A 12,539-nucleotide genomic window follows, 5' to 3' on the forward strand; every position below is an offset into this window, starting at 1 on the left:
AAAATGAGTATTTTAATGATGCCAGGGAGGAGGAAATAAATAGCCTTTTGTGAAAAGGAAGAGTATAGCCTCATATAAAGGTGATAGCATGCCAGGAAATAAATATCAAAAGTGACAGATGTAAAAGTAGAAAAACACATTTTGTAAAAGAAGTAATGCTGCTTCTTTCCAATGACAACCCAAGAGGTGTTTTATCTAGAGAGGACTGTGGTGCAAGAAATGCTGCCTTGTTTATAATTCCTTACCTGTTTTAATGCTTGATTGAAATATAAAGAGTAGCAGCGAGATTTAGAGCTTGAATTCTTGAGCAGAGACCCTTCTTGCTGTTCCCAAAGAGACCATATTGTTGTGCTTCTTGATAGGAAGAGAACTGTTAATAGAACCAATTTAGGACCATGGATAATATTTATACCTCTCTGCTTTCATTCCTATTAAAATATGGATGAAAAACAGACATAGTATCTGTAAAACAGATTAGACTGAAATTGCTCTCTGACTTATGCTTTTTAAAAGCTTCTAAAGCTTTAAGGAATAAATTACCTAAGTTGCCTATACTTCTGAAATATGTGTTTCTGGTGAAGTTCAATGAAGTTGGTTATTGTTAGTGTGAAAGGTAGTAAGAGACCTTTTCCAGACATCTAATCTGTTTTCCTACAGCTCTAAAATAATATTTTCGGACGGAAATGCAGACTTATTTAATTCTAGCATGCATCTTAATGTATTCCCTCCTTTACTAAAAATACAGGTAATGTTAACTTAGGGTTTTGTAAGTACCTGTATAGATGCATGCAGATTACTTACAACAAGATCATCTGTCCCTCCAAGGATGTCTAATGTAAGAAATAATAGAAAAAGACAATGTTTGGATTGATAGATGATGACATGGGGTAATTAGATTGTTCAGAACATCACTAGAGCTATTATTTATAAGTTTCCAGGCCTTGCTTTTCTCCTAATCATTGAAATAATTTGTCAACATATATTTCCTCCTCCTCACCAGAGGATGACATGAAGTGCAGCCCACAATATATGCTGACAAGACAAGAACTTTTGTGATTACCTTATAATATTCTATAAAATGAATACATTTTTTCTAAATAGCAGTTTAATCATGCAAAGAGATCTTAATGAAAGACACAAATTTACCTAGTCTTAACTTCTATTAAATGTACAGTTGAAGTAGTTTCACAGCTCAAAATAGTGATATATTCATAATAGTGGATGAAGAAAGTGGATGGTCTGGTCAGGGAAATGCTCAATTTTCACTCACTGTTGATTGTGAACCTGACAAAATCAGTGCTGGTGGCTGCTTCCCATGCAGCTAAGAGACCTGGGGATTTACTTCTGCCTGAACTCACGTTGGTTCCAAAGTGGATGTACGTGCACTTGGCTGCAAATTGCAGGAGCATGAGGGAATAACCACTTGCACATTGCTGTGCTGCCCTCCTCCTTAGAAGAGGACACTTGTATGATGAGGTTGCTTGTATGGCAGGAAGGCTGGGATGTTTCACCCCTGTTTGCATGTGGGGAGCTCTGATGCAGGCAGCTCTGGGTGGTTGCGTGTGGATATATTCCTTCCTTATGCCCACTCATGTTATTTCTGGTTTCCCACCGTAGCTGACCTGACCCTGGTGAATGGAGAGGAGAGCTGCATATACTTTGTTGGGAATTCTCTTGGACTCCAGCCAAAAAAAGTTAAAACTTACCTGGACGAAGAACTGGACAAGTGGGCTCGAACGTGAGTAGGCCATGTGAAACACCAACCTACGCTTCGGATGGGCACTCTGCTTTATTTTGGGATTTGCCTCAGAAATGCTTGAGTAGAAGAATAGTGTGCTAAACCCCTCCCCAGCACAGGAGTAAAACATGTTCAGTGTTTCCCCAGAACTGTTTAAATCTCCTTTAAAGGTGTGAGCAGCGAAAGAGAAACTTCCAGCTGTGATAACCTGTGCTGCTCGTGATAGCTCTGCTTTGGCCCCTCTGAAGGGCTGCGCAGTTTAACCATCCCCATCCAATTGCTGCACGAGTTTATACACAGGGTGCACAAACTCACTTGGTTAGTGCAGTTTGCTGATGAGCTTGATTCAGTTTCAGGACTTGTGATTTTTCTAATTCATATTTTAACTGCTTGTGATTCACTTAATGGGAGCTGCAGTTGGGCCAGTTACCTTTGAAATGGCACAGAGCACAAGTGGTGCTACGGGGAGGATATCAGCTCTTCTTGACCCAAGTTTATGCTGCAGATAGAGGCTGCATGATGTAAATGCGAAAAGTTCGTAGCTGCTGTTTGCCTTGTTAATAGATGGATGCTGTGAACTAATAAAAATGGTTTACTGTTTCTTATTTATTACTTCTTTTCTTAGAAGTGAAAAGAAGGTTGAGAATGAATGGGAATGGGATTGAACTTTGGGAAGCCCTCTTTCCTGCTGGTTATTCATTCAGTGCAGCACTGCAGTTTCTGCAGTCATTTGAAAAAAATTGCAACCGTGTCCATTTCTATATGATTATCGTACTTTATCAGAGAAACAGCTGAGTTCTTTCGAAAACTAAAAAGCAGATAGCACTCTTATCTGTTAGTGATGCACTGGGAGTGCAAACGTATTTCAGCTCCCTCTGTGCACCTTTTTATTGGTTCACTTCCATCCCTATGTTTGTCTTTGCTACAGTGAAGCATATATTTTTTTTTTCTTCCCCCTCAACGATTATAAAATTTTGAAAGAAAAGTGTAGGCAGCATGTTTCTCCAGAAGATCAAAAGCCCCTTCAGTAGCTGTATCCAAGGGGGAAATATGGCTGGACGTGATTTCTAACCACCAGAAGAGAGGCAGCAAACCTAAAAAAAAAAAGACTGTTTGGATCCAAGTTGTATTTTTGGCAAACAGATTACCCAGAATACATCAAAGATTTAAATAAAATAAATTTACTAAAAAAAAAAAAAGCCAAAACGGTGCTTAAGGCAACTGAGGCAGTCAAGTTCAAGCAAAAATTTGAACTGAGCAATTTGTGCAAAGAAAATGATGGTGACAGGGAGGGAGGATCGAGTGATGTGGGTGCGAAGGGATAGGGAGCTGGGACACAACTAGTGCTTCTGTTCTACTCACCAAGGTCAGCTTAGCAAAATCCAGTGTAAGGCAGCAGCTGAAGCTTGCTCAATGGCTTCTGTGTTGGCAGTGTAGAATTTAGTGGCCGTGGCTTGGATAAAAATAAGTAGCAAGACTCTTAAGAAATGGCATATGAATTAGAAACATCCTTCAAGTCAGTAGTGATACAGGTTCTGTCTCTTAGAAAACGTGATAAACCAATTTGGTTGCTGTGTCATGGGACTCATCTCAGATAGCTGCTGCACTGTCTATTTAAAATGTTTTCACTGCTTCTAGCTGGTGGCAAGAGTGAAAGGGACAATTACCTGGGAGCCGCCACTGGGGATGGGAAGCTTGTGGCTCTGGGTGCTGGTGGCCATAACTCATTAGTGCAAGGCCTGGAGAGGAAAAGACCTTCATGTATTTTCTTATTTCTTGTGTACCCTCTCACAGAGGCACTGCCTTCCCCTCACACACAGTTCAAATGGAGGATTGTTGTTTTCTTTTCTTGCTGACTTTTCTGACTCCAACGTAACTGTTCTGGTTTGGGATTTTCTTTCCATGTTCCTCCTTCCTCTCTTTTGTATTAATAGATAGAGACTGCAGATTCAAGCTGCTGATGCTCTTAGTGTAGATTAAAATAAGTGCATTTCAGACTTCATCTTTTCCTTTTTTTTTGTTTTCTTGTTTTGACTTCTGCTGAATCTGAGGTTTCCTGAATGGAGGCAAAGAGATGAAGGGTTGTCTCCTCCATGCTTAGCCTCGTGTCACCAAGAGTCAACTTGTACACTGTTTGAAATCTAAAAGACCAAGGTTCCAGTGACTTGCCTGGTTGGATGAAGGCCAGAAGATGCTTTACAGTGTCGTGCTTTCCTCTTCATCTGCCAAAGTTGTTTATGCAATTAATGCATTTTATAGAATAATGGCATGCAAACATACTCAAATGTAAAAAAAAACAAAACAAGAACTTTGCCCTCTGCAGTAACTCACTGAAGTGGAGTTGTTAAATCAGGATGGAGTCTGCTGTAGGTCAATTGTGCTTTGCAAGGAGCTGGTAAGGGAGCCTGTGATATGGAAGCCTGAGGACTGAGCTTGTTTAGTTGGGCAAAATGAAGACTGAAAGGGAAAAGAATTGCTGAATGTGTCATGGTATAACCATTAGGGAGGAAGGAACAACATGTGAAATAACATACTAGTATGGTAAATATAAACTGAGAATTAATATGCCCAGGGTAGAAACTAATTAACTGTATATACTTTGAAGCATTTAAGCAATCTGGTAACAACGTCCTGGTATGAGTATAATAGAAAAAATATCTGAGAGCTTTATGATATGGCACCTGCAGTAGCAAAAAGCTGTTTTTAGCCCATCAAAAGATGTCTTTGGTGCTGAACTCACCCTGTAAGACATAGCAGCCCTATAAACAGGAAGGCAGCTTGGGCAAAGCCACTTCTCTGCCATTCTGTAAGAGCCATCTCTGCGTTGTACGCTTCAGCACACTGTATGTTAGGACTGTAAATGTCTTTTTTAATGCCCTGGTTTTTGTTTTTTGTTCTTTTCAGTTTTACCTTCAATCTACTACTCCATACAGTTCTTTTTCCCTGGATGTGTCCTTTCCTTTGACTATTTCTTTGCTTAAAGCCAACATGAAAGTTAAGAGTCTGTATTGGCTCCTTAAGTAGCTTGCAGCATTTTTGGCAAAGGAGCAAGGAGGAAATTTCCATTTGAACAAGATTTGGATGAGTGCAAAAGATTCCTGAAGCTGGCAGTTAATGTAAATCCCTATTGTTACCTCCTTTGGAACCTTGGGATCATATCAGAAAAAGTGTTTATAGTTTCCTTAGTGACTTTTAAATCAGCCAGGCCTCAGCAAATAAAATGTGGCATTGAGATTTCTTCCCAAATTGAAAAGAAAATGGTAACTGACTAAAAATTAATTTGCAGAATGAGAAGTTCTCTCAGTAGTTTAAGAAATGGATCTATTTGTATGATGCGCTAGGATTTGATGGGATGTGTTTTGTATCCATTAATTTGGGTGCCTCAATTTAAATCTCTCTTGCCATCCAGAGTGCAGTGGAAGCAAAATAAGTTAGGTTACCTGTGTCTGAAGGGAACACCAGAAGCACTGCAGTTGTCCTTAAAGATTATTACCCCCAGCGCCTACCAGAGCTCAGAGATGGGTGGCATAATATACAGAGAGATAAATTCTCTGAGGCAGAGCATAGAATTTTACAACCTAAGTGGAATAGGATGTATTGTGCCATCAGCAAAGGCTACAGAGTTTCATGTGATTAAAATAAAAAAAAAAAGAAGTCCAAGAATATGCCTTTAACTACCATTTTAGGTGCAATAATTTTTTCTCTTGGCATTTATATTGACCATCAAGAGGAAGGCAAGCTGTAAGATGTGCCATAATAATATGAATAATAATTAATGCTGGTTCTCCCCTCTTTCACTGTACTCAATTTTTTCGTGTTTTCTTTTCGAAATAAAATAATATCGTGCCTGAAATCTCATATCTGTCTTCATGATAACTTGGAAATTTATTCTGAGCTTTTTGTTAGTCTTGTATGTTGGTAGGGAGAGCTTTCATCAGTAAATTCCCATTAGAAGGACACTAATGGCTATAAAATCAGAGAAAGCTAATGAGAGAGAATCCCATAGGTAGCTAGGGCTTCTTTTTCCTATCTTATTATGTTCAGTACCCTCTTTCAGAAATAGATCCCTTCAGGCTGGGGGCCACTGAAAATCTGTTTGTGTTTTTCTTTCTTTTTTTCTTTCTTTTTTAAACAGTCTGTATTATGCCAGATTTTCTTGATCACTGTATTACACTTACGGATAAGAAGGGAAATTGGCTATGAATGTCTTGCTGTTTGTGAAACACATACCACTGTCTTTAGGGAAAGCAGCTGCATTATGTTCTGATTGGAGAAGCTAGGAGCAGCGTTTCTCTGCTTACCCAGCTACTGCCCTTATTCTTCATCTATGAAATGTTCTTGTAAATGAGTGCTATTTCACACTGCCCGCTTCCTCATCTCAAGATCTCATCAGAGAGTAATTCCAAAACTGAGAAAAGCAGTCAGCTGGTGAACTGTGACCTTATCCAAATTAAGGAGCGAGGTCCTCCTCTCAGCTCTATGGAGTTAGGCCTGTTGAATGTACGGAGACTGTATTTTGTCTGTAAGAGATGTTCAGTATTGTCTATGTCCTTCTTCATCTATAGATTTAAGCAGTAACTAGTCCAAAAACAAACTGTATTTCACGAAGAATAGGCAGAAAATGTTGGAAACAAATTGCATGCCTTGTGGCTGTTTGCATTTTCTTTGCTTAGGGCTGTGGTTCTTCTGGAAATATTCCTATGAGGTGTGAGTTAGAGACAAGTTAATCAGAAAATCTGACTGTAAAAACATCGAGGTTATTTGTGTGGGAGGTGGAACAAAATTCTGCCTGAGGCAGGAAGGTTGGAGGTGGATGGGTGAAAACAATCCTCTAAATAGGGTGAAGCATGGGGGGCTGGCTGGGAATCTCTCATACACTCCTTTGTCACGTCTTAATCTACCAGAAGTCTTCTCTTGATTTTAAGTGAATATTGTAGGCTTGTTCCTCTTTAAAAGGTTTATTATGTGCTGCTTTTCCTTTTTCTCATCGCAACTTCTCGGGCTTATTTTTCCTCCTCTGTTTCCTACTGTCTTGGTCCCTTTTTGAAGCTGCTTTATACTTGGTTCCCATGCAGCCTGGCATTTCTGAATCCACAGGTACCCTGTGGTGCTCTGCAAATGTGAAAATCATCCAGTGTGAGATGGAAGCCCAGAGCAATGTTCCCCTGGATTAGCACCATTATTGCTTTTCTCAATCTGCCTTCATTTGCATTTAAATCTGAACACCACCTCCTGTATGTTTAAGAAACTTTACAGTTTTTTATTTTTATATGCATGGTGGCTTCCTTAAAAGTTTAATTCTGTCACATTCGAAGCAATAGAATAAAATAAAAAAAAAAATTAAAGGCACTTAATCCAGAACTGGACAGATAAGTCTCTTTGGAGTAGTGATGCATTCAGATCTATAGTGCTGGCGTTATCCACTGTAGGCAGGAACAGTTTGCAAAATAAAGTTTCACAATGTCCTCTGTTAAAGCAAAAACATCTAAATGAACATCTAGAATAATCTGTCAGGGAGAAAAGAAACAATTTACATGCAGCTGTTTGGGCAGCTTTATGCAGAAGGGTGAGTTCAGAGAGGAGATTTGTGTGACAGAAATTGGTTGACAAGAACAGTTGAACAGACTGCCCATGGAGGTGGTGGAGTCACCATCCCTGAAGCTTTTCAAGAAAAGGGGTAGATATGGCACTGAGGGACGTGTTTAGTGGGCATGGTGGTAGGTTGATGGTTGGACTAGATGATCCTCATTGTCCTAACCAGGTATATTTCTTAGGACTGACCCAAAGGGAGCAGTGTATTTTCATATCTTCCCTCTCTTTCCTTGCAGAGGTGTTCATGGCCATTTCAACGGGCAGCGTCCATGGGCTCAGGCGGATGAATGCATTGTGGACTTGATGGCTGAACTGGTGGGTAGGTATGAACTGCAGGGAAAACTTTGTCTAGAAATGGAAACAAATTTCTTTCAAGATGGAAAGCCCTGAAGCTCTGCAACCAGAACTTAATTCCCTGTATTCTTTCATGTTGAAGTGGTCTTTTTCTGATTGCCTAGTACATGGAGTAATGCTTTATTTTAAGACTGCAAGTGATTTAAGAGATGAATGTAGCAAATAATATATGAGCATATGCATATCATGGAACTAATTGCAGCAAAGGGTTTCTTGGAGCATCGTAAACCAATTGGTCTAACATGTGAAGTCCTTTTAAAGGGCACTTGGCATTACAGATTCTGATCCTCCCTCCTAGAAGTGAACCAGTAAACTTTCCTTTTGAGAAATGATTTCTACCTAGACATTTTCTGCTTTTCCTCACTAAATCCAGTCTCATATTTGAGAACTGCTTATGTCAATGAAGCAGGTAATTGGGGCAGGACCTGCTATTTGTGAGTTCCCATTACCCTACTGTACTCCTTGAGGAGTCCGAGTGCTGCAGGACATGGGCAGTAAATGCAGCTGGTTATTCTGGAGATTGAAAAGTAGCCCTGGAGACTTCTCCTGGTGAGTTTGCCAGCTGCAAAAGCAGTCGTCTGAGTCTCAATGCAAATTTCCTCTATAGCGTCTTATTCTGGCCTGTGTGCTGTTGCTGAAATAACCTTTCACTGGGATTTTGTTAAGATTTGTTGCTATCAGAAGGGGGAGGAGAGATGTTACTGATGTAGTCTGTCTCAGACCTGTTTTCTCCCCAATTCTTACAGCTGCTGTCAAGGTTAGGTTAGGAGATTCTATTAAGATTTGTCCAGTATTTCAATTTATTTGTTGAGCTTAATTGTCAATATTGATCACTTAAACCAAATTATCATGTGTTCATTTATGCCTTCTGTAAGGATAAAATATTACTGTTGTTGACCATTTGTATGCTAGATATTGTCTTGTGTAATTTCTTCTCCAAGTCTAGACAAGTGCTCAATGAGAAAGGTGTGTTTTCTCCTTCAGGCGAAGCTAATGGATTCTGAACAGCAGGAAAGGGAGACATTAAAGAATGTTTAATGGCAAGCGTTCTTATAAATTTATTTTATTCCTAAAGCAAATAAAGAGAACGCATGCCAACTTTGACTTCCCTATGAAGTTTCCAAATCAGAAGAATGTTGGAACCTATTATTGGAGTGGGACAAGTACAGGAAAATATTTTTATTCTTGGTTTATCTGTAATGTAAGCGACAAGATAATATAAATCTTGGTGAGGCTATGCTGGGCATCAGTGTGCTGTGTGGAGCAGTCCCATTTGCAAAATGAAGTGAAAACAAAAATGCAGATCTGTTCTTCTGTTTTTCCTGCATTTTGTTTTCAGAACTTGTTGATATATTCCTGAGGAAGTGAAGAAATTGCTTTATTTTTGCTTTCACAACATTCAAGGGCAAGCTCAGTACATGTATCTGGTAACTATCACAGAATACTAAATTTGTGAGATTATAAAGGGGAAGTGTGTTGAAATGCTGGCCATAGATGACTTAGGGATTTCTCTAGTTTGACCAGTCTTTCCTGGCAGGTTGATGCTTTTTGGTTTTTTTTGGGGTAGAACTGGGGAGCTGTGGGCAGGTGGAAGAGTGACCTGTCACATAACTGCCTTGATGCATAAGAAAGGCTTTTCATTGTAGACATTAAACTTCATTAACTGGGGGGCACTATGAACATCTCATTACTTATCAGATCTGTGAATGTCTGCCATGGATCTGATTCCATAATAGGGTTTCTGATCACCTGGTGGGGTGTGGGTGTGGGCTGTTTTGTTCTGTTGAGGCTGCCAGCTCAGTGCATTTTATTTGTTTAATTAAAAAAATAGTTCGGGTGCAAGAATAGTGAAATGGGTCAAACTACTCTGAACTTATTACAACAGCTCACTTCATTTTAGAGTGATAAGTTTTCTATGAAAATTATGATGACTAAGGTTGCCCTACTGTTGACCTATTTTAGTTTTAAAACACTTCAGTGGGAAGTTTTTTGTAGTCTTGTTGTTTTCCTCAGCAGTATAGTCAAGGCTATCATTTTGGATTTTGTCCTCCAGAATTTTCTCAGATGTGTTTAATTAAGAAATGGAATGTGTTTCGGGCTGAAATCTGATCTGCACATTCACACATCAGCAGGTTTTTATTTATATAATATCCTTATAGCATTTTTCAGAACCTATGGAAGCAATCCTTAGAAGGTAAACAAATTAATATTTTAGAAATAATAGATGCATTATGAAAATGGCATTAACCTGTCTATAACAGTAAAAAGATAGAGAATAAATGCAGGAAATGTGTTATGCTAAAATGTTATTTATTATGTACTGTCTTCCAGCAAGACGCAGTGTATGAGCTGAGTGAATTCTGAATTTCTCTTTTTAGTTATTTTGATGTAAGAACATAAACAGAATTTTATGCTGTTTTTATTCCGTATTTAATATGTTATGGAAGAAGAGGAATTGTCAATTCTCACTTTAAGTGGTAGTGAGTGAAAAATATTTATTCAGGAATGGGCTAAAGACGTAAAATATCTCTGCCCATCTAATGGTTTATAGTGCTATAACATCTTGCTTATTAAATGTGGTCCCATTTTCTTGTTCAATGAAAGTTACAGTAGTAAATACGTTGTGAAATGCAGAGTCAAGGTCAGTGGAGGCCAGAGCCTTTTTTCCACCCTCACACCAAGCAGCGTAACACAGTGCCAGTAATCTCAGCTGCTCCTACCAGACTTTATTAAAACATTACAACCTTGGCAGGATCACCTTCCGATGGAACAAGATTAACTGTGTGGCTGCTGCTCCACGATGTGCTCAGGCAGGTCTCTGTTGAGGGAAGACTGAACACCAAGCAGATTTGTAGTGACTTTGAGTGATAAGGAGTATTTGAAATAAGCAAACCGCTTTTAAAATGGGAGCCTTTAGTCTTTGGTTTCAATCATTTCACGGAATGCTTTTTACTTATTCTGCTGTGGATCAATCTCCTGCTGCAGACGGAGAGGAGAAAGATGGCAGTGTCTGCCTAACACAATCATAATTGTCTCTGAAGTTGTCTTTTGCAAATGCTGCTTCCTTTTATTAAAGAGGAGATTTATCAAGCAGAACATACAGGTTTTAGGCTGTCTTGGAGATATGGTATAAAGTTAGGAAAGAAAGAAAGCAAACATAATTTTGTCTCCTGTGTGCCGGGTCTTTGAATATTGTAATAGGTTAATTGGATCACGGAAAGGTTGTTTTCTGAAAACAGAGCAGGTTATAAGGGATAACAGTTTTCCAATGACACGGATGAGGTTTGTTTTGTGGGCATGAAATTCAATAATGGAAGGCTTTTAATAAATATATAATTTACGGAAGACCAAGTCTTACATGACAAATGTAGTGTCATATTTAATTTGGGATGCTAGCATGCAGCTAAAAGTGATCTACGGTTTAACCATTAGTTTGATATGGGAGCGGTGCAGCGAGCAAAGGATTGCTTATGCAGAATTTGCTGTGAAAACCACAGATTTATTGGAAAGAGCAGAAATAGAAAGGAAAACACCATTTTTGATTTTATTTTATATTTTTTGCAGCCTCAAGAGTTCCATAGAAACATTAAGGCTGTAAATAACGCTGTTTTGAGCTGCAATCACTGACTAGCTGTCTTTGTATCTGCAGTAGAATGGGCACAAGGTGACCTCTTCCAGCAGCATGGAGTTTGTGGATGCAACACTATCAGGGGGAAGAAGAATCAGAGGAGAGTAGTTTAAGTGAGGAAAAATCTTATTTTTTCTGCTCAAGAACTAGGTTAACTTGTATTTCTTCTCACAAACTCCAAGTTCTTCATGTTTGGAGGAGGGAAATTAGTCAGGACATCTTTTATCCCTCCTGGCTCATCCTCTGAACAGGTCCTTCAGGGTCACTGGCAGCTATCAATACATCTTGCTGTTCAATAATTAGAGATTTCAACAACACAAAGAAGGCCATTGAATACCTCAATCAAGGTGGTTCTTGGCTTTTCCTGTGGTGGCAGATGCTGAGACCTGCCTGGTAAGGATTTATGAATAAACTCTTTTTATTCGCAGATTTCCATGTTCTTTGACTATGTTTCCTTTCATTGAGTTCAGCCCATGGCTGTGTCTCTTTCCAAGGCTGATGTAGTTGTAGCTCAGGGAAGTCGTACTATTTGGGATATAGTGGGGATGTCTCTCCTGTGTTGGTTAGGGACCTTGCGTACACTCTAAGAACAGTACAGGAGAAGCACAGGATTCACCTCTCGTTTTCTCGCAGCTCCCCTTCTTTTTGCCCCAACATGTTTTCCTTTCCTCTATCTCCATCAGAGTGGCTGCTGCCCTCCTTGCCTCCTTGCATTTGCCTTCATCGCTCAGCCTCTTTCCACCCTCAGCAAACTCCACTGATGGGTGATGATTACAACAACGTGCACAAGCCCATCTTCCTTCCAGCTGAAGAGAACTCTCAAAGCACTGATTTGTCAAGGGTGAATTACTGCTTTTCAACAACAGACATCAGGCAAAACAGAAAGAAATAGGAATTGATTTTCTCCATATCTCAACACAGTGCTTTGCCTTAGAGTCCCTCATCCTGCCTGAAACCTCTCACCAGTGGTTGATAAAGGTTTGAGAATTCGTTGCTTAATACTCTGTAATAACAATTAGTTGTTACTCCATTAGCTCTGTCTGTGATTAACTGTGGCCAAAAGGCATCTGTTATTCCCCTCCCTGGAGCTATGTAGCTATGGCTGCTTCCTGTTAAGTTGCCACATTAATAACGGCCTGTTATATTCATTAGGCCGTTTTGGCTTGTTTTTTTAATTAGAGGTTTATGTTGACATCACAGCTGCCACCTATGACAGATGATTGTCTC

General features: G+C 39.4%; 1 protein-coding gene across 8 annotated transcripts in view; it reads left to right on the forward strand.

Moving 5' to 3' along the window:
* KYNU (kynureninase) overlaps positions 1-12,539 on the forward strand; it is a 57,503-nt gene that overhangs the window by 10,206 nt on the left and 34,758 nt on the right. For all 8 annotated transcript variants that reach the window (XM_046944157.1, XM_422147.8, XM_040703812.2 and 5 more), the window contains 2 exons: positions 1,618-1,738; positions 7,567-7,649. In XM_046944157.1, coding sequence (XP_046800113.1) covers positions 1,618-1,738; positions 7,567-7,649 — 204 coding nt within the window. The remainder of the gene's footprint in view (positions 1-1,617; positions 1,739-7,566; positions 7,650-12,539) is intronic.

The sequence above is a fragment of the Gallus gallus genome, chromosome 7 (assembly GCF_016699485.2).
Source record: "Gallus gallus isolate bGalGal1 chromosome 7, bGalGal1.mat.broiler.GRCg7b, whole genome shotgun sequence".
Taxonomy (NCBI): Eukaryota; Metazoa; Chordata; class Aves; order Galliformes; family Phasianidae; genus Gallus; species Gallus gallus.